General features: G+C 43.6%; 1 protein-coding gene across 8 annotated transcripts in view; it reads left to right on the top strand.

The window, feature by feature from the left end:
* The window catches only part of TMC8 (transmembrane channel like 8), a 119,687-nt gene extending 110,929 nt beyond the window's left edge, over positions 1-8,758 (top strand). For all 8 annotated transcript variants that reach the window (XM_086931102.1, XM_086931098.1, XM_086931101.1 and 5 more), the window contains one exon: positions 5,713-8,758. In XM_086931102.1, the coding sequence (XP_086787228.1) occupies positions 5,713-5,784 (72 nt within the window). In that variant the 3' untranslated portion in view covers positions 5,785-8,758. The remainder of the gene's footprint in view (positions 1-5,712) is intronic.
* The last annotated feature ends 16,680 nt before the right edge of the window (positions 8,759-25,438 follow it).

Below are 25,438 nucleotides of genomic sequence, written 5' to 3'. Positions count from 1 at the left end.
TCCGAGTTGTATGGATTTCCTAGCAAAATCGGAATGGGGTGGTTGAGCTCACCCGGACATATTGTGTTCCAGTACTGTTAGCCCATTGATGAAGAGTGCCACTATGTGTGGGTGAGGCCCTTGCAATTCCCAGAAAAATGTTTCGATATTAAAACAGGATGATTTAAAGACTTATAGCCCTGTCCTTTCCATTTTATGACATATGTAAAGTAAACAACACAAATGCCTCAAAAACATACACAAAGCAACCTAGAAACACAATTAAAATATAACAGGGCACATCAAAACAAAACAGTGAAAACAAAACACTACACCTACAGTACACCAAAACAAAACCACATAGCATTAATGTAGCACATTAACACAGGAAAACAGAAATAAACAGAACAGGAAACATTGCATAACAAAATATTACACAACAAATATGCACACATTACCACCTTCAGAATTTTGCTTTCACAGTACAACAGTAAAATGTGCTTGGAGAAAGTGCTGCCTTATCTTACCACAATAAAATAGTACGAGTCAAAAATGTTTTGTGATCCTGCTATATGAGTGAAGGGTAAAAGATCTTGTTCATATGCGAGTAGAGTTATTGTAAAGTATGTAGACTATTTATAAAAAGTACATTGAATTAGTTTCAGAGGGTGTGCAGTCAGAACATATGGAAAGCTCACTATGGACCCGGGTGTGAAAAGACTGGTAGCATATGTGGTTGCAAATTGTGCATTGACTTCAAGCGACCAGTCTTCAATTATGCAATGCAACCTGTGCACCAATGGGTCCCATCACAAAATGTCCTGTCACTGCGGGTCACAGAGAGATATAGCTGATGATTGTTAATTAGGTAAGTCGATATTCGCGATCACTGCGATTGACGATAAACATAGGGATGGTGGCCTGGAAGAAACAGCAGACCACCATCTCTGTGCATGGACGTCTGCAAGGGGGGCAAGATAGGCGCTGCCCCTCCTGGATTTTTCACTTACCCTTTAAATAAAATTCATGCTGATTTTATTAGCGGAAGCACGATCTTGAAAATGTTTTAAATTATACCCCCGCCCCCTGAAAAAAAAATCTGCGTACACCCATATCTGTGTGTACATTCCCAAATGGAAACAGCTGGTGCACCATAAAGGAACCGAAGATCATAAAAAAAATCCCATTTGGGAACACATCAGGCAGAGCAGATAGGGACCCCTTCACCCATATACCCCAATGAAGTCACCAGAGACGATTCCTTAAGGGGAAACTGCAAAGGGGACATCTTCCCAATCTACAAATCTGTTACCATCTCCTTTGAGTAGTCAGAACTTTTTCAATGGTTTGCACCTTGCATTCAAAAACCATTGATACATACCATTAAGAATCGCATTTAGGAAGGACTGACCATTTAGCGTCCTGTCCTAATTGTGATTTGAAATTGGCCAATAAACCCATTTTAGGGTTAAAAAATGCCTGTGATTTTGTGAATTGCAGGGTTTGCTATCACAGAGTGCTTTTTAGGTCTCGTCTACAGTATTGCTTTAGCACTGTTTGTTTGGCTTTCAAAAGTCTACCCAAACTGCGGATTAGATACAGTGCATGTGAGCCAGGTGCGTGCACATCGCCAGCCACATCGCACATCGCACACCATTTGTCTGAGCCTCAGCATCAGACTTAAAAGGAATCTGCACCCTCGCCCCCGCCGCCCAATGTCGCTCCCCCGCCACCCAATGCTGAGAGCTTGTTTATGTTGTAGAGCATCGCTTTGATCGCTGATATTTTTCTCTGTTTGCTTTTAAGTCCTTTTTCAGTTTTCATCAGTTATCAATATTGTTACATCTTACCTGACTTGTCAGGTATTTGCGGTCTAGATGCACTGACACCGGACTGCCATATGCTTGCAGATGACCGAATGTTTATGTTGTAGAGCATCGCTTTGATCGCTTATATGTTTCTCCGTTTGCTTTTAAGTCCTCTTTCAGTTTTCATCAGTTTTCAATATTGTTACATCTTACGTGACTTGTCAGGTAGTTGCGGTCTAGATGCACTGACGCCCGACTGCCATTTGCTTGCAGATGACCAAATACGTCATGCACATCTTACTTGACTGATTCATTAGTCACAGTCTTGTTGTTCTGACGTTCTATCGCAAACTACATCATGTCACTTATATATGTCACACTTCATGCCCATTTAAATTCAGGAACTTTGCCGTTCCCGTTTTCATTCAGTTCATCGGCACACGTGTCTGGTCCGACTTTCGTCCGTCTTGGCAACAGATAGCAGGTATGGCTCCTTTAGGTTCAGGTAACATTAGACTTCCACTATTCTACTCTCACCAAAGAGGCCTCAGCAGCACCCCTTTAAAGGAATAACTACTTTGTTTTTGGGCTATATTTTAACAACATCCCCATAATGTTTGCACCTCCCAGGGCCATGTTTACCGATACGCCCGCAATGTGAAGAACTTAAAGTGAGAAATCACCTTTTGGAGTTCAAATTAATCACCTTTCGTCAGGAATTACCTGAACTCGACAACTATCACTTGTTATCAGGTATACACACGTTTTCACATATTCACTGTAGGTAACCATATCCAATTCAGGCAATTTTCCATTATTCTCATTTCTATAGCTTTTTTCGTCTTTCTAGATCAGATCAACTTATGTATAAGCCTGCTCACGTTGACAAGACTTCCTTTGAGACATACATATCCGTATTCCTCGGAGAGGGTAATTACTTCTATCAATGAATATGACAAGGAATATGCCCTACCTGATGTTATCCATTTATTAACACCTTGGCTGCTAGGTGTTTTCCCCCTCCTGTGCTGGAAATTGCCATTTTAGTGGCACCATGACGAGCTCAGCTCGTCATCAGCACACGACACCCGTGGGTGATGACGAGCTGAGCTCGTCATCAGCATCGAAGGGGTTAAATAACTTATGTTTTATTCATAAACTCTGGTGTGCATCCTTTCGGTTTTTATTGCCTTATTTATCATTTTCCATTTGGATTGGCTCATGACCATTGCGCAGTAAGCATGTATATTGGCATAGCTATTCATCAACCATTTGAGTATAGTTAAAGCCATTATCTGCAAGGAACTAGCAGGTGCACTCCTGAACCTCATCTCTCCTTTTTCCAACTATAAGAGAACTGAATCAAGTATGTCTATTATCCTATTATGACCTTTTATATTTGGTCTCTGATCTTGGGGTGACGGTATTAGCACTACATCTTTCTCTTTTCTTTTACTCCCATCTTTCATCCTGATTCTTTTGCTGTATCATTTAAATATAGGTTTGTATTTTGGTGAAGGTATGTAGTTGATCATCTCTAATTGTTGTTTATCCTGAATCTCAGTGTATTTTATTTGGCTTTTAAATAGTTTTTTAGGAAATTTTGTGGCTTTCCTGATGAAGGCACAGCATGTGCCAAAACTCACGTAGAAGAGCCATCTCACAGCCACTGTTTGTTTATCAATGTCATGATTGTCCTTTGATATCTGTGTTTATCAAAAAACATCTGTTGTCTGCATTTTATGCCTGTAGAACATATGTGTATATTGTGTTTTGTTTAACTGTATTTCAGTAATCAATGTTTGTTTTGTCTGATGAGGAGAACATGTTTCAATGTAATTATCTTTTTGAATTATGCCTTGACACATTTTTTAATTATATTGAATTAAAGAAATACATTTTTAACTCTATACTTACATAATTACACGCCACACAATTATATGCTACATATTTACACTGCGCTCAATGCAACATACACTCCAAATACCACTCAGTGCCACATAATTACTATCTATCTATCTATCTATCTATCTATCTATCTATCTATCTATCTATCTATCTATCTATCTATCTATCTATCTATCTATCTATCTATCTATCTATCGCCCTTACTCTATCTATCGCCCTCACTCTATCTATTAATCTATCTATCGCCCTCACTCTATCTATCTATCACCCTCACTCTATCTATCGCCCTCACTCTATCTATCGCCCTCACTCTATCTATCGCCCTCACTCTATCACCCTCACTCTATCGCCCTCACTCTATCGCCCTCACTCTATCTATACCCTCACTCTATCAATCTATCTATCTATCGCCACTCACTCTATCAATCTATCTATCTATCGCCCTCACTCTATTGCCTTCACTCTATCTATCAATCGCCCTCACTCTATCTATCGCCCTCTCTCTATCTATCGCCCTCACTCTATCTATCTATTGCCCTCACTCTATCTATCTATCTATCTATCTATCTATCTATCTATCTATCTATCTATCTATCTATCTATCTATCTATCTATCTATCTATCTATCTATCTCCCTCACTCTATCTATCGCCCTCACTCTATCTATCTATCGCCCTCACTCTATCTATCTATCTAACACCCTCTATCTATCTATCTATCACCCTCACTCTAGCTATCGCCCTCACTCTATCTATCGCCCTCACTCTATCTGTCTATCTATCTATCCCCCTCACTCTTTCTATCACACTCACTCTATCGCCATCACTCTATCTATCTGTCTATATATCGCCCTCACTCTATCTATCTATCTATCTATCTATCTATCTATCTATCTATCTATCTATCTATCTATCTATCTATCTATCTATCTATCTATCTATCTATCTATCTATCTATCTATCTATCTATCTATCTATCTATCGCCCTCCCTCTATCTATCGCCCTCCCTGTATCTATCTATCGCCCTCACTCTATCTATCATTCGCACTCTATCTATCTATCTATCTATCGCCCTCACTCTACCTATCTGTCTATAAATCGCACTCACTCTATCTATCTATCTATCGCCTTCACTCTATCTATCTATCTATCACCCTCCCTTTATCTATCTATCGCCCTCCCTCTATCTATCCTCCTCCCTCTATCTATCTATCGCCCTCACTCTATCTATCTATCGCACTCACTCCATCTATCTATCACATCACCACAGCATCACTCAGCACCACCAGAGCATCCCTCAGGTGCACCACAACATCACTATGTGCTACCACGGCATCACTGAAAGCCGCAGCATCACTCGTCGCCACCACAACATCACTCAGCACCACCACAGCATCAATCTGTGCAACCATTCAACAACTGGTTCAAATATGTTCTTTCAATGTTTCAAGCTTTATTACAAATGTCACAAAAAGATGTTAATATTTCACTTCTGTTCTTGGATTTTTGTCACAAAATACACTGAACATAATCTTCACAAAAGTTAGTTACAAAAGTTAAAACCATTGTTATTTGTAATATCAATACATCTAAGTCACGTAAATAGAACATATATTGCATTACAAATGCTATAGGTGTTACATTTGCAAAAGCTATAACTATTGGCATTGTAAATGACAAAGCTATTAATTTCACTATTTTCAAAACCAACACATAAATAAAATATTTGTCATTTACAATACCAATAGCTCAAACTTTCCTAATGCGAGACCTATTGCATTGCAAAAGCTTGTTTTTACATCTGGCCATCAATTCTCATAAAAAGTGCAAAAGATTTTTTAGAAGTGCTGACTTTCTATTAAAAGAAATTCCCCACTTGTTTTGGTAATATGCAAAATTATCATAAAGGGTGTCACATTCCCTCTAAAAGTGTTTTGAATTATTTTAAAACCATTTAGAATATCCTAGGGGGATTTGGCGTTTATATTATTAATAATTATGCTCTTTTATCTTTCAGCACGCCAAAGATAAGATGTTTCTGGTGATGGAGATCTCCGCGGCAATGAAGGCATCTTCTCCGGCTCTGTGAGGTGCACTGCAGCACGGAAAGAGGATCTAAACTGTGAGATGCACTGCATTGTGACTGAGAATCCGTGCTTTGTGATGTGCACTGCAGCACGGAAAAAGGATCTAAACTGTGTGAGGTGCACTGCATTGTGACTTAGAATCCATGCTCCCTGAGGTGTACTGCAGCATGGAAAGAGGATCTAAACTGTGAGGTGCACTGCATTGTGACTGAGAATCCGTGCTCTGTGAGATGCACTGCAGAGCAGAAAGAGGATCTAAAGTGTGTGAGGTGCACTGCATTGTGACTTTGAATCTGTGCTCTGTGATGTGCACTGCAGCACAGAAAAATAATCTAAACTGTGTGAGGTGCACTGCATTGTGACTGAGAATCCGTGCTCAGTGAGGTGCACTGCAGCACAGAAAAAGAATCTAAACTGTGTGAGGTGCACTGCATTGTGACTGAGAATCCATGCTCCCTGAGGTGCACTGCAGCATGGAAAGAGGATCTAAACTGTGAGGTGCACTGCATTGTGACTGAGAATCCGTGCTCTGTGAGGTGCACTGCAGCACAGAAAGAGGATCTAAACTGTGTGAGGTGCACTGCATTGTGACTGAGAATCCGTGCTCAGTGAGGTGCACTGCAGCACAGAAAGAGGATCTAAACTGTGTGAGGTGCACTGCATTGTGACTGAGAATCCGTGCTCGGTGAGGAACACTGCAGCACGGAAAGAGGATCTAAACTGTGTGAGGTGCACTGCATTGTGACTGAGAATCCATGCTCTGTGAGGTACACTGCAGCACGGAAAGAGGATCTAAACTGTGTGAGGTGCACTGCATTGTGACTGAGAATCCGTGCTCAGGGAGGTGCACTGCAGCACGGAAAGAGGATCTAAACTGTGTGAGGTGCACTTCATTGTGACTGAGAATCCGTGCTCAGTGAGGTGCACTGCAGCACGAAGGGAGGATCTAAACTGTGTGAGGTGCACTGCATTGTGACTGAGAATCCGTGCTCAGTGAGGTGCACTGCTGCACGGAAAGAGGATCTAAACTGTGTGAGGTGCACTGCATTGTGACTGAGAATCCATGCTCTGTGAGGCGCACTGCAGCACGGAGAGTGGATCTAAACTGTGTGAGGTGCACTGCATTGTGACTGAGAATCCGTGCTCCCTGAGGTGCACTGCAGCATGGAAAGAGGATCTAAACTGTGAGGTGCACTGCATTGTGACTGAGAATCCGTGCTCTATGAGGTGCACTGCAGCACGGAAAGAGAATCTAAACTGTGTGAGGTGCACTGCATTGTGACTGAGAATCCGTGCTCAGTGAGGTGCACTGCAGCACGGAAAGAGGATCTAAACTGTGTGAGGTGCACTGCATTGTAACTGAGAATCCGTGCTCAGTGAGGAACACTGCAGCACGGAGACAGGATCTAAACTGTGTGAGGTGCACTGCATTGTGACTGAGAATCCATGCTCTGTGAGGTACACTGCAGCACGGAAAGAGGATCTAAACTGTGTGAGGTGCACTGCATTGTGACTGAGAATCCATGCTCAGTGAGGTGCACTGCAGCACGGAAAGAGGATCTAAACTGTGTGAGGTGCACTGCATTGTGACTGAGAATCCGTGCTCAGTGAGGTGCACTGCAGCACGGAAAGAGGATCTAAACTGTATGAGGTGCACTGCATTGTGACTGAGAATCCGTGCTCAGTGAGGTGCACTGCAGCACGGAAAGAGGATCTAAACTGTGTGAGGTGCACTGCATGGTGACTGAGAATCCATGCTCTGTGAGGCGCACTGCAATATGCATTGAAGGCCCAGACTCTTGGGTACACTGCAATACGAAGTGAGTGCCAGAATCTGCTGAGGACTCAGCCTGCTTCAGGCGACGAGGGGCCCAAACATGTGGGAGGACTGCTTTGCCTGACGTGTACTCAAACTCTGTAAAGTATACACCACTGTGCATTGAGGATCCAGAAATATTGGGGCACTGCTTCAAACAAAAAGGTCCAAGGCTCTGTGAGGTGCACTGCTATTTAAAATACGGACACAAAGCCAGTGAGGTGCATTGCACCATGCAGTGTGGACCCAGACATGGTGCACTGAATTAAGTGATGAGGACCCAGGCACTGTGAGGTGTTCTACACTCAGCAATGCAGCTTGAGCCATTGTGAGGTGCACTTCACAGTGTTTTGAAGACCCAGACATTGTCATGTGCAGTGTAGTAAATTATGACAGTACTGTAAAGTGCACCGTACGACTCAGGGTCTGTAAAGTTAACTGCATGAGTGGTGTGGACGTAGGCACTGAGGTACCCTGCATCAAACAATGCGCACCTAAGCACTGTGAGGTGCACTTCATCAAGTGCTGCGCACACTGCATGTGCCCCTACAATTTGCTTTAAAAAGCAGTGAGACTCTTTGAAATGCACTGCACTACTAAACTAGGACCGCTGTCAAAATTGTTGTGCTACCTTTCTTAATAGTATTTATACCACTGAAAGCCTCTTTAAAGTGCTGTCGGGTAAACAGAATAGTTAGAGAAGGAGTTGGGGAAGGGAGAGAGACTAATGGAAGGGATAGAAAAGGGTAGTCTAGGTAGTTGTTTAGTACAGACTGGTGTACATTTGTGGGTAGTGGTGTGATCGCAGAAAGATCTTGAGCAGCGCCTTCAAGTGCTGGATGAACCGAGGCATCTAGCACTTAGAGAAATTGTGTCCCTTCTAGTGTAAGTGCCAGATGCAGAAGGAGAATTTCCTGAAAGGTAAAAGTTAGTCCACTTGGTGCGGGAAACCAAGAACCCTGAGGCAGTTCCCAATGTGAGCAGGTGGTTGCCAGCGGTGGCCACAGCACGTATATTTGGGGACTGGCACTTATTTTTCCTCATCAGACATTGACCGGGACCAAGAGAAGGACTAAGACACAAAGTGTAAACAAGTATTGGCGCATGAGGATGTTTGCAAGTGCCTATTTTGTTGTTTGTAAATAAATATGTAAATATTGTATATTTGTTTGGTTAAAGTTTAATGTTATCATGGTCATGTAAGGGCCTGGATAGGATTGTTATAGTGAACAAGAGCAATTATAGTACATTATTGGCGAGAGAGAGAATGTATTCTGTCTCATTGTTGACACCAGGCAGCACATAGCGAGATCACCAGACCGGAAGAGAGTGTGCATTTTTTATAAATACGTGTTTGTGCCTGAAAGGTAGTAAGAAATGTGCAGTGGCCTCAGTGCCCAATGGGGTGTCGAACATAGCTCTCTTCTTGTTTACCACCAGGGGTGCACTAAACTCATTCACCTTTCTTGAATTAGGGCCTATGCACTATCACACGCCATTGCATGTATCACTAGCAAAATGCTTGCTTTATTGGTAAGCTGTGTCACTTGTAATTTCTCTAATATGTGCATGTTTAGGATGTTGAGAATGATCTGTATGTAGCAGCTGGTATTTCTGCCATAGGCAGGGTGCCGCCCTCTAGAGCAGTTAACTCCGCTTAGCACGATATCCCATTACCTTTCGACATATGTCTGCTTGTTTCCCAGAATGTGCTGACTGCCGTGAACGGACCTGGCAAATAATAGGTGTGTGTGGCGCCACTTAGTACACTGTTGCCAGTGTCCAAGAGTTATGTCTGGGGTGGACACTAGTGCATTTCAGTGTGGTAATCCGCATTACCACACTGAAATGCATTGTCACGCATATCTCTGTGTGTCAGCTGTCACTAAAATTGTGTCAGCTGTCACTAAAATCGCTGATAAAACTGTGTCTGTGGCAGCGCGCCGCCTGTGGCTTCCCCTTGCTGCAGCAGGCAAGGGCTTGCAGTAGAGCTATGTTTGCTGACAGGCTTACTCAACTGCTAAAATGTATCGTGTGCTTCCAATCCGTGCGGCTCTCACTACCAGCATGACACCATTAGGAGGAGACGTCACATCCTGCTGCCAGAGCGCGCACTGGGAGTTTATTTCACGAGCTAAAAGGCAGTTTGCGGTGCATATAATAGTCATGGCTCCGGCCGGAGTGCTCACAGCCCTGATTTCTACTGCACTGTGACACACCTTCTTATTCAGTCGCCTAATACCGCCGAAATGAAGAAAACACGCAGAGGCTAAAACTTGCGCAGAGAGTGTTTATTCAAATAAGTGCTGCAAATAAGTGCTGCAACAACTACCAAAGCGTTTCAAAGCTACTGGCTCCTTGATCCCGGATAAACAAATGACATGACAGTGGCACACACAATCGGAAGAGTGCAGATCGCGGCATAAAACAGGTATGCACAAACAACGGCAATGCCCTACACTGCTTTTACACACAAAAGAGAGTATGCCTCTATCTTCAATAGAGGCAACAGTGTAACAATGAGGAATATTCTCAAAGTGGTCTTTGTCAGTGGAGAGGGTCTATGGTGCAGAACAGATAAATGACAGCATGTGGAGACAATAACATTTTATGATAGGTCAAATTAAATCAAGAATAAAAAAAATAAAAAAACGAAAAGGTTCGGATGAGGGGTAGCAACAGTATGTACACCTTGGAAAAAAAAGTGTATCTAGGAGCTGCAAGAAGTCACAGTAGCAGGTAGACAGAGGTATGTCTGGTAAAGAGGTTGAGATGGAACAGCAATAGGGAAAAATCAGCTTCCAGCGAGTGAGTACTCATTACTCAGAAAATGAGTATTCTACCAATGTGTGAATTGAAATTTAAAAAAAAAATAATCTTTATTTGTCACTTTTTTAGTTAACAAACATACAGCAGTGAACAGTACATCCGGTACATTTTACTACAGGCAGAGTCGGTGTGGAACCATTCTGAGGACAATGACAATCATGTATTTCCTTGCATTTCTACGAACGTCAATCCCTCCCCAAATTGCGCTTGTGAATTTAAAAGTTAGGGAATTTTGGAGGCTGACATCAGCACTACCAGGATGTGGCACAGGAGAAGGATTCTGGAGTCCAGCAGTCGTAGAAAGAGAGAGAAGCCCATCCTCCCTCTGTGAAAGACTGTGCTCCTGTACGGCTCTCCAAACCTAGGCCACAAAAAGATTTCACAACATGCCGAGACCACAACTGCAGCCCTCGACCACAGGAAGGAATGGCATCACTGGGACTTCACAAAAGCGGGCGACTTCTACTTCCTAAGGAGCATGTGTGTTGCTAAAGATGTGTTGTGTGGTTATGTCATGTGTATGGAACGATAAAGCTTCTTTTACAAAAACAGCTCACAGTTGACTCAATGTTGTCTGTAGTTATAGACATTTAAATCTGAACACGTAACTGTCCACACACGTGATTGCATCTTGCTATTGTCGTTCTTCAGCAATTCCGCTCTAGCGTACGCATGTCATCACTTAAATTCACCATCTGTTCAGAATACTTTTCAACAGGATGCATGCTGTGCCTTTGCTATGAAAACATTTTTAAAAAATCAAAAAGTGTGGCGTGGTCAAGTAATTATCAGTAGAATTAAAAGTAAGCAAAGCCAGCCACAAAAAGTTATATTAAAGATATTGGAAGGTGGGGGTCGGGGGAAGGAGGGCGAGGGGAACTGCGAGAAATACAGACCCTTGGGATGAAAGGGAAACAATGACACTGGTCTGCAATCTCTTTATATGGTTTAATGATTCTGCATTGGTAATCCCCATAACCTGTCTCCCTCGATCCACATTGTTATTTAGAGATCCTTTTTTATTCTCCAGCAACCAATATTAACTGAGAGGGATGGAATGAGCGCTGAAGCACGCTGATAAGCCTTCATGGTCCTAATACCAGCGTCAGTGGTGTGCAAAACATAGGGAAATAGGAGAAATGAGTATCAGCGGGGACGTGCTGGTTTAAGGCAGAGAGCGAAATCGAAACTTTCCGTGGGGCGGGACTTCCGGCTTCGGAAGCCTGCGCACGCGCCCATGGAGAGAAGCCACGCCCACGGAGAGAAGCAGTGCTGGTGACGCCGGGCTCCCATGCCCTAGAGAGAGCCCCGCGGTAGTGGCTGAAGTCCGGAGTGGCGGTAAGTGGGCGGGCGCTCGGTGCACTTGTGTGTGTGTGTGTTTGTGTGTGCGCGCGCGTGTGTGTATGCGACGGCGGGGGTGGGTTCTTTGTATGTGTGGGTGCGTGCGTGCATGGGTGCTCGTGTGTGTGTGTGTGTCTCTGTTTATGAGCATGCGTGTGTGGTGTTGGTGCTTCCCAGGAGACAGCAGCTGAGCGCGTTCGCGAGTGCGTGGCCCGCTCGAATCGCCTCCTTGAAGAGGCAATGCGCGCGGCCAGGTGCTGTCTCCTGGGAAGCACACCCAGTGACAATAGATCTCGGCGAGACAGCGCTTACGCGCTGTAACGCTACGAGACCTAAAAAGGAAAACTGTCACAAGTGAAGAAAGCAGGAACCCGCACGAATGAGATAAAGGGGCAGGGAGTCTCTGGTAGCGGAATAAAGAGGCCTGAGATGGATTGTGGACTACCGAGCTGTGGTATTTGGTGCGTGACATTTAATAGCACTAGACACAGGCTTCTGCTAACTATAAGTGATAAATATTTGTGTTTTTTAAAAATGTACAACATTAATGTTGTCACTGACATATTCATCTAACTATAATGCTACGTTAACCTTTGTGTTTTTCAGTGAATATATTATATATATATATATATATATATATATATATATATATATATATATATATATATATATATATATATATATATATATATATATATATATAAACACACACACACACACACTCAAATATATTTACACACAATATCACATATAAATATATGTATGCACAATATATATACACACACACATACATGCATATATATTTAAAAGGTGGCTGGACGTTACTAACCACTTTCCTGATGTGGATTGCTCCACATAGGTTTTGCAGATGGTGGATCGTTGGGTTATTATAGAAAGTGCCATGGATTGTCATTGGAGGAGCAGAGGTTCTGGCCCAAGGCCTAACAGGGTCTTCGCCACAGGGAGACACCTTGACCTCAGACACCCTAACCACAGTATGTCCTGCTGGTGGGACATCCTAGGGAATGCCAAGAAAAACCTACAGCTTTGTCAAAAGAGAAACTCAGATACATAAACACAGCACAGAAGAGCCATTTTAGAACATGGCAGTGTTATAGACAAAACGGCCACAGAATAAAGTGGAAGGGAGAAAACTCCGAAAAGTTGATGGTTAAAATCGTGACGGCCTGCCTGCCAGATTTGCATCTCTGCCTTGATGAAAGTACAGACCCAAGGGGCATATTAACCAGTTTTAACAGGATTAACGCCATTGTAGAAAATACTATGACCTCTTTCAAGCATATCAATTGGAAACCCAAGATAGGTTGGTTTGACTCTCAGTGTACAGAGTCACTACTGAAACTAAAAAAAGCTTTATCCAGCAGGCACAGAGATAGGTTAATAATTACTAACCTCAGGGCCGCTTACAAGGGGCATTTGAAACGCCGGAAGCTGGAATTACAGGAGGAAGCTTGGGATAACTTGACCAGGGCTGCTGAACTATCAGATAGCAAGTTATTTTAGAATACGGTTAACTGCTCCCTCTTGAAGAGCGATGATATGCCAGCTATCACTGCCCATGTTAGTGAGGATAGTTGGGTTACTCACTTCCCTAATATTTTTGATTCAGAGAGGGCTGTGAATTCTTCACGGGGAGAGGCAGTATTATGGCCAATTGTTCCCCTAAGTATCACTACACGGGAGGTAGATCTTGCTATTAGGATTAGCAAGGGAGCGAAAGCTCCAGGCCCTGATGGGGTGCCCATTGACCTTTATAAAGCAGACATAACATTGTGGGGCCCTGTCCTGACAAAGGTCTTTAATGCAGCAATTATGGACTGCACCCTGCCCACATGGGGGGAATCTGTAATTATCCCGATATATAAAAAGGGGACAGGTCGGTTGCCATAAACTCACAACCTATTTCCCTTTTAGACTCATCACTGAAACTCATGAGCCGGGTGATGTTGGCCAGGCTTGAAGAGTGGGCTGAGGACAGTTGTATCCTTGCGCGGTCCCAATTTGGATTCCGAAAGGGCTTGGGAACCGTAGAACAATGTATAAATGTATATCTTCTAATAGGGAAGTATACTTGTGCTAAGCAGGGTTCGCTCTTTCTCTGCTTCGCTGACCTAAGCGGCGCGTTTGATGTTGTTGACCACGCGCTGCTCTGGTCAACCCTATTAGACCAAGGTGCCCCGCCAGAGATTGTTTATTTCTTGGCCAGATTATACTCTAAATTATCTGCACGTATAAAGTATGGCCAAGGGGGGGAATGCACGGACCGTATTCGTGTTAATCTAGGCATTAGACAGGGATGTGTCCTCGAGCCCCTTCTTTTTTCCCTTTTTATTAACTAAATAGATTCTGTACTTAGGCAGGTTAATTCAGATGCCCCGCTGGTAGACGGCCAGGCTGTACCCATTCTGCTTTATGCCCATGATTCAGTGCTTTTATCCAGAACCCCTTGTGGCCTACAGAGATTGAAGGACAAGTTTGCGGGTTTTATTAAAGGAAAAAAACTTAAAATCAATAATACTAAAACATTCATCATGCCCTGTGGGAAAAAAATGAGGAAGCTGAAAACTTTTAATATAGAGGGTCAAAAAATAGAAATAGTAAACAAATTCTGTTATTTGGGTATAACATTTAGTAGCAACCGCATATGGACACAAGAGATATCCAACATAAAAGCCAAGATGTCTAAAAGTGCCCACGGAGTTTTTAAATTTGGGAATAAGCTCGGCGACCGTCGTATATATGATATGTCACACATATGTTACACATATATCGCTGTAGATGCGTTGCAATTGCGCTCTACGGATCCGGTGTTTGGGGGTACTGTCGTCATGGGCATCTGCAAATTGAAGAAAACAGTTTCTTAAAAAGATTGTTATGTTTGCCTATATCAGCTCCCACCGTGTTAATACACGAGGAATTGGGTCTGGAGTTTTTATCTGATCTAATTTACTTAAGACCACTGTTGGTGTGGAGAGCAATTTGGCATAAGAAAGAAACTAGTTTTACAAGGTGTATTATTAGGGATTGCCTCCGCTTAGACAAAAGTTCACTGATCCCTTGGATCAATTATGTTGTGACAACTGCCAGGGACCTATTTGACTTCAATCTCATGGAGGATCCGGAAAGTTTTTCTGATATCCCAAAGAAATAGCTTAAGTTCTCTTACTTACATAAGAAAGGTCTAGTGCGTCGAGACGCTACTATGCTATTATCTATCCCTCAGTACTACTACTCCAATAGGGGCACATTTGGCTTTCCTAAATATCTAAAGGTAGTCTCTCGACCATCACACCGCTTTGTTCTTATTAGATTAAGATTCAGAATTGTCCACCATTTGGTGGCGTTTCCTCCTTTGAAGAACTATCCCTCTATACCTTGCCCCTGTGATGGGGTCACCAAACAGAGCACTATTCACTTTTTGTTCCTATGTGATCTCTATAAGGATCTTCGTATTGTTTACTTAAAACCCCTATTTTTAAAAAGAGCCATTACAACTGTAAAATCGTCTGTGAGGCTGTTGTTCTCCTTAGATGATCCCGATATTTGCTTTTTTACAGCTATGTACATCCTGAAATCTATGGCTGCTAGGAAAAGTATGTTTTTTTTAAACATTTTGTATTTCTTATACCATTGTGCGGTACTAAGCCTGTATCTGTTTTTATTCCTTTTTAACCCTCAATTTTTATCGATTAACTTTCTTAAACTTTTATGGCGCAAATATATCAGAGCTTATCAATATGACTGTATATGTATATATTCTGTGTGCTTTTATGATTGTTTTCTCTTAAATAATCGAATAAAGCTTTGAAACTGAAACTGAACATGGCAGTGCTCAGATCACATACATTTCAGAACCAGGCGCCTTATTTAGCCTTTGGCAGACATGGTTCTCCGTCAAATACTTAGGGGATGTCCCTTCTGCCATATTACAGTTACATTATAGTTAATGGCAATCTAATGGATTGAACAAACGATTGCAACATTTTGATGTAGTACCCTGTCTGCCAAACTCTAAATAAGGCCCAAAGACCTTTATTCAAACAACAGTGGGCATCGTTGTGTAAACAAGGTAAAAACATAGCAAATGTAACAAAATGTTTTAGCAGATAAAAAAACTATTTTTAAGCCTCTCAATCTAGAACATTTAAACCAAAATAATAATTTTAACCAAAACAGTAAATTACGTGAGAAACATCCAGCTACTTTACACACAAAAAAGGCACACAGAGAAAAAACATGTCTGCTCCTTTTAACATTGAAACCGCAAAAATTACATACTTACCCAGCGAGATCAGGTGGGTGGTATCAAATCTGACTTTATTTGGTTTTTCACAACCTTAAAGTATACATATAAAATAACCATAATTGTTAAAAACAAGATAAAATTACATAAATCATCAACACTTTACAGTTTCTAAAACACGATCGCTTTCTAGATTCAAAACTTGATCCGTTTCAATTTTCGATAGTAAAATCTCTACAAGAGTCATATATTTTACTCCACGGCATATTAGAATGTCCGGAGATGCACCCCACCAACTTGTGACCGCCTGCCTACAGGTACGGATTCCTAAGACATTTAGAACTGATTTCAGCATAGTTCTTCTTTCGGCTTTTAGGGTCTCGCAAGTGCACAATAGATGATACAAACTTTCTGTGTGGTACCCATAGAGGCGGCATGTCTTTTCTTGTTTTTTTACTTTCCAGGTTGGGATTAGATCCATTGAGCAATGATCGCCCTGTCTATATGCCAAGAATTTCTTTTTTAGCGATAGTCTGAAATGAGCTTCTAGATAAAATTGTGGTTTTAGTCTTTTATATGAGTTAATTACTGTCCAGACATGTCGGCGATTAGCCAAGGTTCTTTTGTCCTCTACCAGGAATAGTGACTTTGCATTTAATTTTCAAATTTTGTTAAATGATGCTCGTTCCAAATTGCTGTTCCAAACTTCCTCGATGTTTAGTTCTTCGAGGGCAGTTCGCAAATAGGTGCCCCAGGTGTTTGGTTCTTTTTCCTCGTATTGTTTCTTGATCAGGTGGGTGGAGCATCAAGGAGATCCCGGCAGAAGCTTTACAGAGCTTTGAGTTTCTACAATATGAGAAATGTTGTTTTAATGACATGTTTGTTGTTCAAGTGACTGCTGAGTTAATAAAGTGAGCCAATAAACGCATAATCCCCACCTCCATGTCCTTAATTTAATTTAACCTTCCTTCCCAGTAGCTGGGACATTTCTTCATTATATCCACCCCATTGTAAGGGTAAAGAGGTAGCCAGACTGTTTATGTTGGGATTAGGTATGAGCGGATTTTGCGGATTGGCAATCCGCGAATTTGCGGATTTGCGGATTGCCAAAATCCGCAAAATCCACGAATCCGCGCGGATTTTTTTTTTTTATGTTCGTACGGGTTTCTGCAAGTTCGCGAGGGTTTTGTACAATTTCGCAAATTGCAAAATTGTACAAAACGCGTGCGAACTTGCAGCAACCCGTGCGAACACAATTATATGAAGAGAAAGAAGCTCCTGGTCACAGAACAGCACGGGGATTGCGCTCATGAAAGTCAAGGATGCAAAGGCCTCTACCCAGCATCACAGCTGATTTTCCACAGTAGATTTGGGAAGAGGCACACCTGTCCAGCCTCGAAGACGCTCATGATTGTTTTTGGGCTAATGAATGAGTCACTGATTTTGAGCATCAACTAGTTCGAGCGACCATGCAAAGACCGCCCTCTACCCAGCATCACAGCTGATTTTCAACGGTAGATTTGGGAAGAGGCACACCTGTCCAGCCTCGAAGACGCTCATGATTGTTTTTGGGCTAATGAATGAGTCACTGAATTTGAGCATCAACTAGTTCGAGTGACCATGTGTGTGTTACTATGCAATCGCCCTGAAGGGCGCAGGGGTCCCTTGAGTGACCTGTGTAAGGCTGTGTCAGTAGCTATTTTACAATGGCGCCAGCAAGCTGCCAGCGCCGTTGTAAAATAGTTACAAAGTTAGCTTGCACAGGAAGCACTTAGATAAAATAAAGCAGCACCTGTTTCGTTTTATCTAGTGGTTCCTGTGCAAGCTAACTTTGTAACTATTTTACAACGGCGCTGGCAGCTTGCTGGCGCCATTGTAAAATAGTTGCATGAGTGGGGGTTCAACTTTTGAACCCGTTACGCTCGCGGATTTTTTTTGCGGATTTTGCGGGAAATCCGCAAAATTCGCGGATTGCGGATTTCCTAAAAATCCGCAAAATCCGCGAGCGTAACGGATTTCCCGCTCATGCTTAGTTGGGATGATTTTCAAAAAGAGGGATTTGAAGAAGAGGGAGTTATACTTATGGATTATGTGGGGTCACAAACATGTACGTTGCAAGTGATTGGAAATATGGACTGATCGGGGCTGTTATCACTGGATTCTGACAATGAGACAAGGTGCAGGATGTCAGGAAAGCATAATGATAGATTAGAGATCTAACCCTTCTTGATTCACCTGTGTTGGTGGTGATCTAATTACAAGGGTAAACTCTACAGGTTATGTAGTTAGTTGGTGTGAAATATCGTGTGACAGTTTTACTGTAGAGAAAGCATCTTTGTGGTGCACCACACTGTTGCACCAGGACTCTTTAGATTATAGGACATGTACTGCTGTACTACATTAGGGCTAACTTCGCCAGGTGCACTGCACCGAGGAACCAGGATTCACCCAGTCATGTGAGATGTATTGCACTGCTTCACCTGCAATCAGTCAAATCCTATGATGTACAGGGCAGCACTAGAACTCTGTTAGGTGCACTGTTGGACCACGGCTGACTAGGATCCTGTAAGATGCATCGTACAGGTGCATGCGGCAACAGTATCCAAACCGATCCTGTGAGATGCCTTGCATATCTTCAAGAGGACGCCCTTAAATGTGTGTGGTAAACAGCACGTCCTGTTGCCGGATTAATGGATGCACTGCTTTACTGAACCAAGCTATGTGCAATTTAGAACGTCTGTGGAGACCCAACTCCCCAGACGTTGAGCACAAGAACACATCGACAAATCGACAAGGGGCTGTACAACCAGAAGTGGATTCTGCTTCTGGAGTATAAACTGTCGCTCCCAGGCTAATCATCAGCGACGCATCCACGATTTCCTGGTGGACAGAGCCCCTGGCGCCTAACACTCCGGTGGCGCAATGTGCCCCGGCATATTTACGAGGCCGCGCAAAGCCACTTTACATGGCTTTTCATGGCCTTGTAAATATGTGCTGTTTTCACGCAGGCCACTGCTGAAAAGGGTGTTCCATGGGTGTTGCTATGGGTGTTCCCACGCAACACCCATGGAATGTGAAGCATTCCCAGGTTTATGAGTAATCGTAAACCTGGGCATGCGTCAGATTCTAACGCCAACCCAGGGGTGGCATTAGTGAAGCCCAACAAGGAGAAAGTTTTTCATTTCTCTTTGTTTTTTCCTCTTTTTATGTGTGCTGCATTGCGCAGCACACATAGATTGAGGAAATCACCTCAATTGATTGATTTTGTGCAGAAAGTTGTTCCTTCCTGCATAAAATCCATCAGCCCCGCAATGCAGGTACCTTGCACCATGCTCCAAAACCTCGTAAATGAGGCCCATTTCTTTAAAAGACCTCTTTCAGTGCAAAATAGATCAGCTTTCTTCCTCGGCATGTGAAGCTTTATTCTTCTCACATGGTCTCTCAGCGAAGTTTACGGCCTCCGGTGTATTCTTTGCCCCCCCTCTGCCCTCACCCTCTCACAACTAGACCTCAATACTGTGAATTGGTGCTCGGCAATTTCTTATCTACTCTCTCCTTATATACTTAAAAGTGCCAATGTTACCGTACTCAGAGATGTAAATATGCATTTGGAGGGCTCCACTTGCAAGCTAAGTGAGGCTTATATAGAGGACCTGGGCGCTCTGAATCTCAACCTTATGAATTCTACCCCTATGCATAAGGCGGGTCATTTGCTTGAACCCCTTTTTAGGTCGGAGATTTAATGACTCTCAGTAGTGCAGAAGGTCCCGCCTCCCTGCTCTGTCTCTCCACCATTGGCTGGCTTCCTAAATGGAGGCCAGCCATTGGAGGAGTGATCCCTCACTCCGATGTAGCCCCGTCCTTTTCGGATTTGGGGGCGTAATTTTTGCTGTTCTTTAGACAGTGACGTCGTCCGTCACTCAGCACTGCAAAACACGCCCCCAAATCCGAAAATGTCCTAAGCTTTGTTGCCGCCATTGTTGCCCAGCCGGCGCCGAGTACGGTGATGCAGCGCACATGCTCCGGTCCGGATGGGGCTTCCGACCAGTGCCTCGGAGCCCAGCTGCAGTCTTTTCCACTTCCTGATGTCCCTGGCCGTCGCCGACATGCTGAACGTCCTCTACGGTGAGTTTGTCCTTATTTGCGCAACTGTGTGATCCTGAACAGGCCGGCTCCCCCCCTCCCTCCGCCCGCAGCTCTTCTCAGGCCGGCTCCCCCCCCTCCCTCCGCCCGCAGCTCTCCTGTGTCCGTCTCCCCCCCCCTCCCTCCACCCGCAGCTCTCCTGTGTCCGTCTCCCCCCCCTCCCTCCGCCCGCAGCTCTCCTGTGTCCGTCTCCCCCCTCCCTCCGCCCGCAGCTCTTCTCAGGCCGGCTCCCCCCCTCCCTCCGCCCGCAGCTCTCCTGTGTCCGTCTCCCCCCCTCCCTCCACCCGCAGCTCTCCTCTGTCGCGCTCCGGAGAGGGGTCGTTGCATGCAATTTATTTCAGGTGGGATGAAACTCCAAATATTCAATAGTATGAGGTGAGAGAGAAATACTGGGCAGAGCCTAAGTTAACTTTCATATTTTTTAAAAACATTACCTCTTTTGCTACTGATGCCCTTTTGGCAAAATGGCTGAGTTCTATTGCAATGGGTGAAAATTACACCTTTCATCAGCATCTAGAGATAATTAAACGTACATCATATGCGGAATATACATTGTCAAAATCAATTTTAGGACCAAAACAAGCCATGCACAAAAGGAAGCAAGCATTGGCACAGCTGGTAGGTCAGGTTTGCCTTTTGATTGTGACTGAATGCTAAAAAAAAGGATAATATGTACAGTGCATTTTTGACAAAAAAGTATTTTAATGTGTGAAGAATCAGTGTACTTTTGAGATGGAAAATAGTCACTTAAATATTCCAATGCATGCAATTTATTTCAGGTGGAATAAAACTCCAAATATTCAATAGTATGAGGTGAGAGAGAAATACTGGGCAGAGCCTAAGTTAACTTTCATATTTTTTTAAAAACATTAGCGATATGTTTTAGCGATGAAGCTATTGGCAATGTAAATGACAATGCCATTTATTTATTATTTAAAATAAAAAATCATGAGCAATGCCAATAGCTCTACCTTTAATGCTGCCGAGACCATTGCATTGTAAATGCTTGTTTTCCAATATTAAAGGTCTGACTACGGACCCCCCCCCCCCCCCCCCCCCCCCATGCTGTTTCTCTGGTCAGATCACTTTGCAGTGCCCTTCTTTATACCTGAGCACTCCATCCTCTTAGGTGGCAGTCAGGCCAAAGTTATGACCAGAAACTGGGCTAACTTAGACTTCCTTATCCTCAACACTCGCCTGTTGAACACCTGTCCTCAACTGGTACAGAAAGTTGACCCAGATCAACCTATGGTTGACATCTGGCACCGAGACTCTCTAGGTGCAATCTTACCTGCCAGGCTTAAATCAGTATTCAAGCAACATCCCACTCCACCTTGGTTTAATGAGACCTTACAGCAAGGAAAGAAAAACATTATGTAAGAGGCTAGAAAGGACCTGGAGGAAATTGTATGATAAGAACTCAAAACTGAAATATAAAGCAGCTCTGAACCAGTACCATACGCACTGTAGAAAAACCTGAGCTTCCTTTTACTCAAATCACATTTCTGAGGTGCAAAACTGACCCAAAACGCACTTTAAAGTGGTCCAAAAACTCTCTGACCCCAATAACACTGTTCCACCCCCTTCACTGTTACAAGCTCAGTGCGAGAAGCTTTCAAACTTCTTTATCAAGAAGGTGACATACACACAGCCCACCCTAGCCACAGTGAGGACAGGTGAAACCCAGTCGAAGATCAACAGCCAATCTCCAGTCTTAATCAACAATATACCAGAGAAGGAATTCCCTCGGTCACGGGCCAGTCTCCCGTAAGATTACAGTCTCTGGCACCCTTGGATTCTTTTCACCTTCCGAACCTACTCTTGTCTGTAAAATCAGGCTTGCCACTAGACCCTATCCTCCCGGCCAAGCTAAGTGCTTTGAACCCACACATTATGCATCTTCGTGTGGAACTCCTGAACTACTCTGTACATGAGGGGCACATACCCAAAGCATGGAAGCGCTGTGGTTCTCCCCTAGTTAAAAATACCTTACTTGAAGCCGACCAACTGGCCAATTTCAGACCCATCCCTATGCTTCTTATTCTCTCCAAGGTATTGGAGAAACATGTCAATACCCAACTCACCATGTTCATTGAGTCCCAGGATGACCTACACCCTTCCCATTCAGGATTTAGAACGGGGCACAGCACAGAACCACCCTTCTTGGAGTCACGAAACATCTAAGACTGCCCGAGTTATGGGGGTACAGCTGCACTGATACTATTAGATCTCAGTGCGACTTTTGATCAGCTGCTGCCTGTGCAGGTAAGAGCAGTGGGGCATGGTGGGGGGAATTTCGATGGACGGTGACGAGGGAAAATTAATTATTTAATTACTTTTCCCTCGTCATCGCCCGTTGAAATCTCCCCACCTGGACCCAATGCTCTTACCAGCACGGGCCGCTGCTGCTTCATACACTGTCTCATGACACTCTTGCGGAAAGACTGACTTATTTGGGTCTCCAAGGGATGGTGCTTACATGGCTGATCTCCTTTTTGGAGGATCGCACTTTCTAGGTCTACGTGAGGAATGCATCGTCCAGATCACACTCCCTCAGCCCAGGTGTCCCACAGGGTTCTGCCCTCAGGCCTATGTTATTAAACCTATGCTTCCGCCCTCTGGGAGACTTGGTGGAAAACTGCAGTCTGACCCTGTTCTGTTATGCGGACGACACCCAAAGCAAGTCAATTCAGGGGATCATCCGATCTAAACTCCTGCCTCCACCTGGATGAATGCTAACGCTCTAAAATTAAATTGTGACAAGAACGAGGTAATGATTTTAGGTAAGGTTCCCCAGCTTTGGGGATCCCAACATTGGCCTGCCACGTTTGGGGGCTCTTCTCAAACCTACCCACAAGGTGAAGAACCTAAGATTCTGGTTGGACTCCTCCCTTTCCAGGAAATCACAGGTTGTATGTTTGTGTTGAAGGTGTAACAGTGCCACCTATGGCGAAAGGTATATCCTGTGCCACAAGTACGTACGGCATAGGTTCTCAGTCACCCATACACATATATCCCATTCGTACACACACATGTTCATACATCCCCACAGACAGTGCGCTCACTGACTCACATGGCAGTCCTATAATAGTACCCCTTGTTACAGTATTTTTTACAAACCATTTTATTGGGCTCCATGGACATTAGGTATAAAGTCAATGAAGCCGGGTGAGGGGGTGTCCGGTAAAAATTCATGAGTTACTTGGCCTTCGGTAGCTCTGGGTGATTTTCACTGATCAGAAGATGATGGGGCTAGGCCCAGACCATATTGTCCTCTATTCTGTATCCCTATACCTCCCCTGTCTCTCCAGGTTCAGAATAGCAAATGAAAATCACTCACAAAACTAGCACTTGGCCCGAGCTTTCTGGTGTAAGGTCTTGTCTTCCAGTAGAATGATTATGACCTGAAATTCCAGTGCCTGGTTGGAATTCTACTTGTCAATTTGGGCTGCGATACCTGGTCGTAAGGTGCCACAGGTTTGTGACTCCATAAAGTACTTTCACACCGCTGGAAGAAGAGCATCTTTCATTCATTTACCACACTTCCCATAGGGTAGAGCCCTAGAAAAGCTGGTTTGTTCTCTAAAAAGAAAAAGGTGTGATAGGTCAAATTAATAAATATTTTTTCGTCTGCCAAACTTATGGTAGCCCCTCCCTCACACCATGTACCTGGTGTGAGCTGCAGAGCAAAGTGATTAGCATTGTGATATACTGTGGACTCTGGCCACAGATGTATATACAATCTGAAATCACTGTTTCTAAGTCTAGGTATGTATTATAAGATAACCCATAACTAATACAACCATGCATGGTAATTAGAATCTAACTTCAACAATGTGTATTCAGATAAGGTTACCCATATGTTGCAAATTAAAGTATGATGCCCTTTGCTATTCAAATGTTTCATAATAATGGCAAGGGATCTCTGCAACATGGCATGGCAAGTGCTACCTTATAAACCTTCTGATGTGCAAACCAGGCAGAACTTCTAAGCTGCCATCTTATGCAGCCAACAGTGCGTCTCAAAGAAACTGTATGCTGCCACTTCTGGAGGCCAGGCAGAGCGGTGCGTATTGATGGAATAATACGTGACACCATTTTAGTGGGCATAAGTGTTCAAAGCCAGAGATTGAACTGTCAAACCACATATTGAGGAGACATACAGAGCTTTGTAGAGTTGGGTTTTGAGCCTACAGCTTACCAAAGAATGTTTATAAAATAAATTCAGTTCTATAGTATACTATAGCGGATTGCTTTACAGTGCTGGCACACCCATCAAGGGGGCACCCTCGGTGTCACCCCTGTCTATTTCTGTATGTAAACCTCTCTCTTCTCTGCCTCCCTCTTACTATCTCTCTTTGTCAAGAGTCATTTTGAGGATCTGTGGGGCCCTGGGCAGGCAGGACAGGGGCTCCCAAAATATCTTATCAGGGCCCTCAAAAATCCTTAAGATGACAGTGCCGCAGCTGCAATAACTTCTTTACAGCGTGATGTCCTTAGTTCCTTCAATATGTCGACGAGTGCTGCCCTGGGTCCATACTAATTCCTTTTGATGGTGTGTGAGCTGTGTCCAGACGGTCACCCTCACTTGGGAAGCTTACCAGTGAAATATTGGTGAGACAGAGAGAACTCATTTGATTTTTAGACTCTAGTGAAACTTAGCTTGCTTGAGAAAAGCTTCTGATCTTGAATTAAGTGGCAGCCAGGTACCTTAGCATTAGGAGGGAAGTCTCAAGTCACACTGTTTGGATTTCTGCGTGACCCATCCCTATGAACATTCCTCTTTTTCGTGCATGTGATGAAGTAACATGTGCAGACTTCATGGGATGTCAATGTGTGAGGTCACTAGACCTGTGACTCCCCATACACCTGACATGGCAGTCATCTTTGCGATATTTAAACAAATGGAGCCTCACCTATATGTGTGCACATCAACATAAAAGACCAACAAGAAAAGGGACCCCTTCTCGTTAGTGTCCCCAGGGATTTGTCAATAACATAAGTCCTTTGGTCAGGATGTGTATAGGTACTAAAAATCACACAGGACCACAATTACTTCATCCACAAGAAAAGTGTGAAAGACTATCTTTCACACTTTTCTTGTGGATGAAGTAATTGTGGTCCTGTGTGATTTTTAGTACCTATACACATCCTGACCAAAGGACTTATGTTATTGACAAATCCCTGGGGACACTAACGAGAAGGGGTCCCTTTTCTTGTTGGTCTTTTATGTTGATGTGCACACATATAGGTGAGGCTCCAT

Source organism: Lissotriton vulgaris, chromosome 7 (genome assembly GCF_964263255.1).
Source record: "Lissotriton vulgaris chromosome 7, aLisVul1.2, whole genome shotgun sequence".
Taxonomy (NCBI): domain Eukaryota; kingdom Metazoa; phylum Chordata; class Amphibia; order Caudata; family Salamandridae; genus Lissotriton; species Lissotriton vulgaris.
The sequence above is the reverse complement of the archived record's forward strand: the minus strand, read 5'-3'. Positions and strand labels throughout refer to the sequence as shown.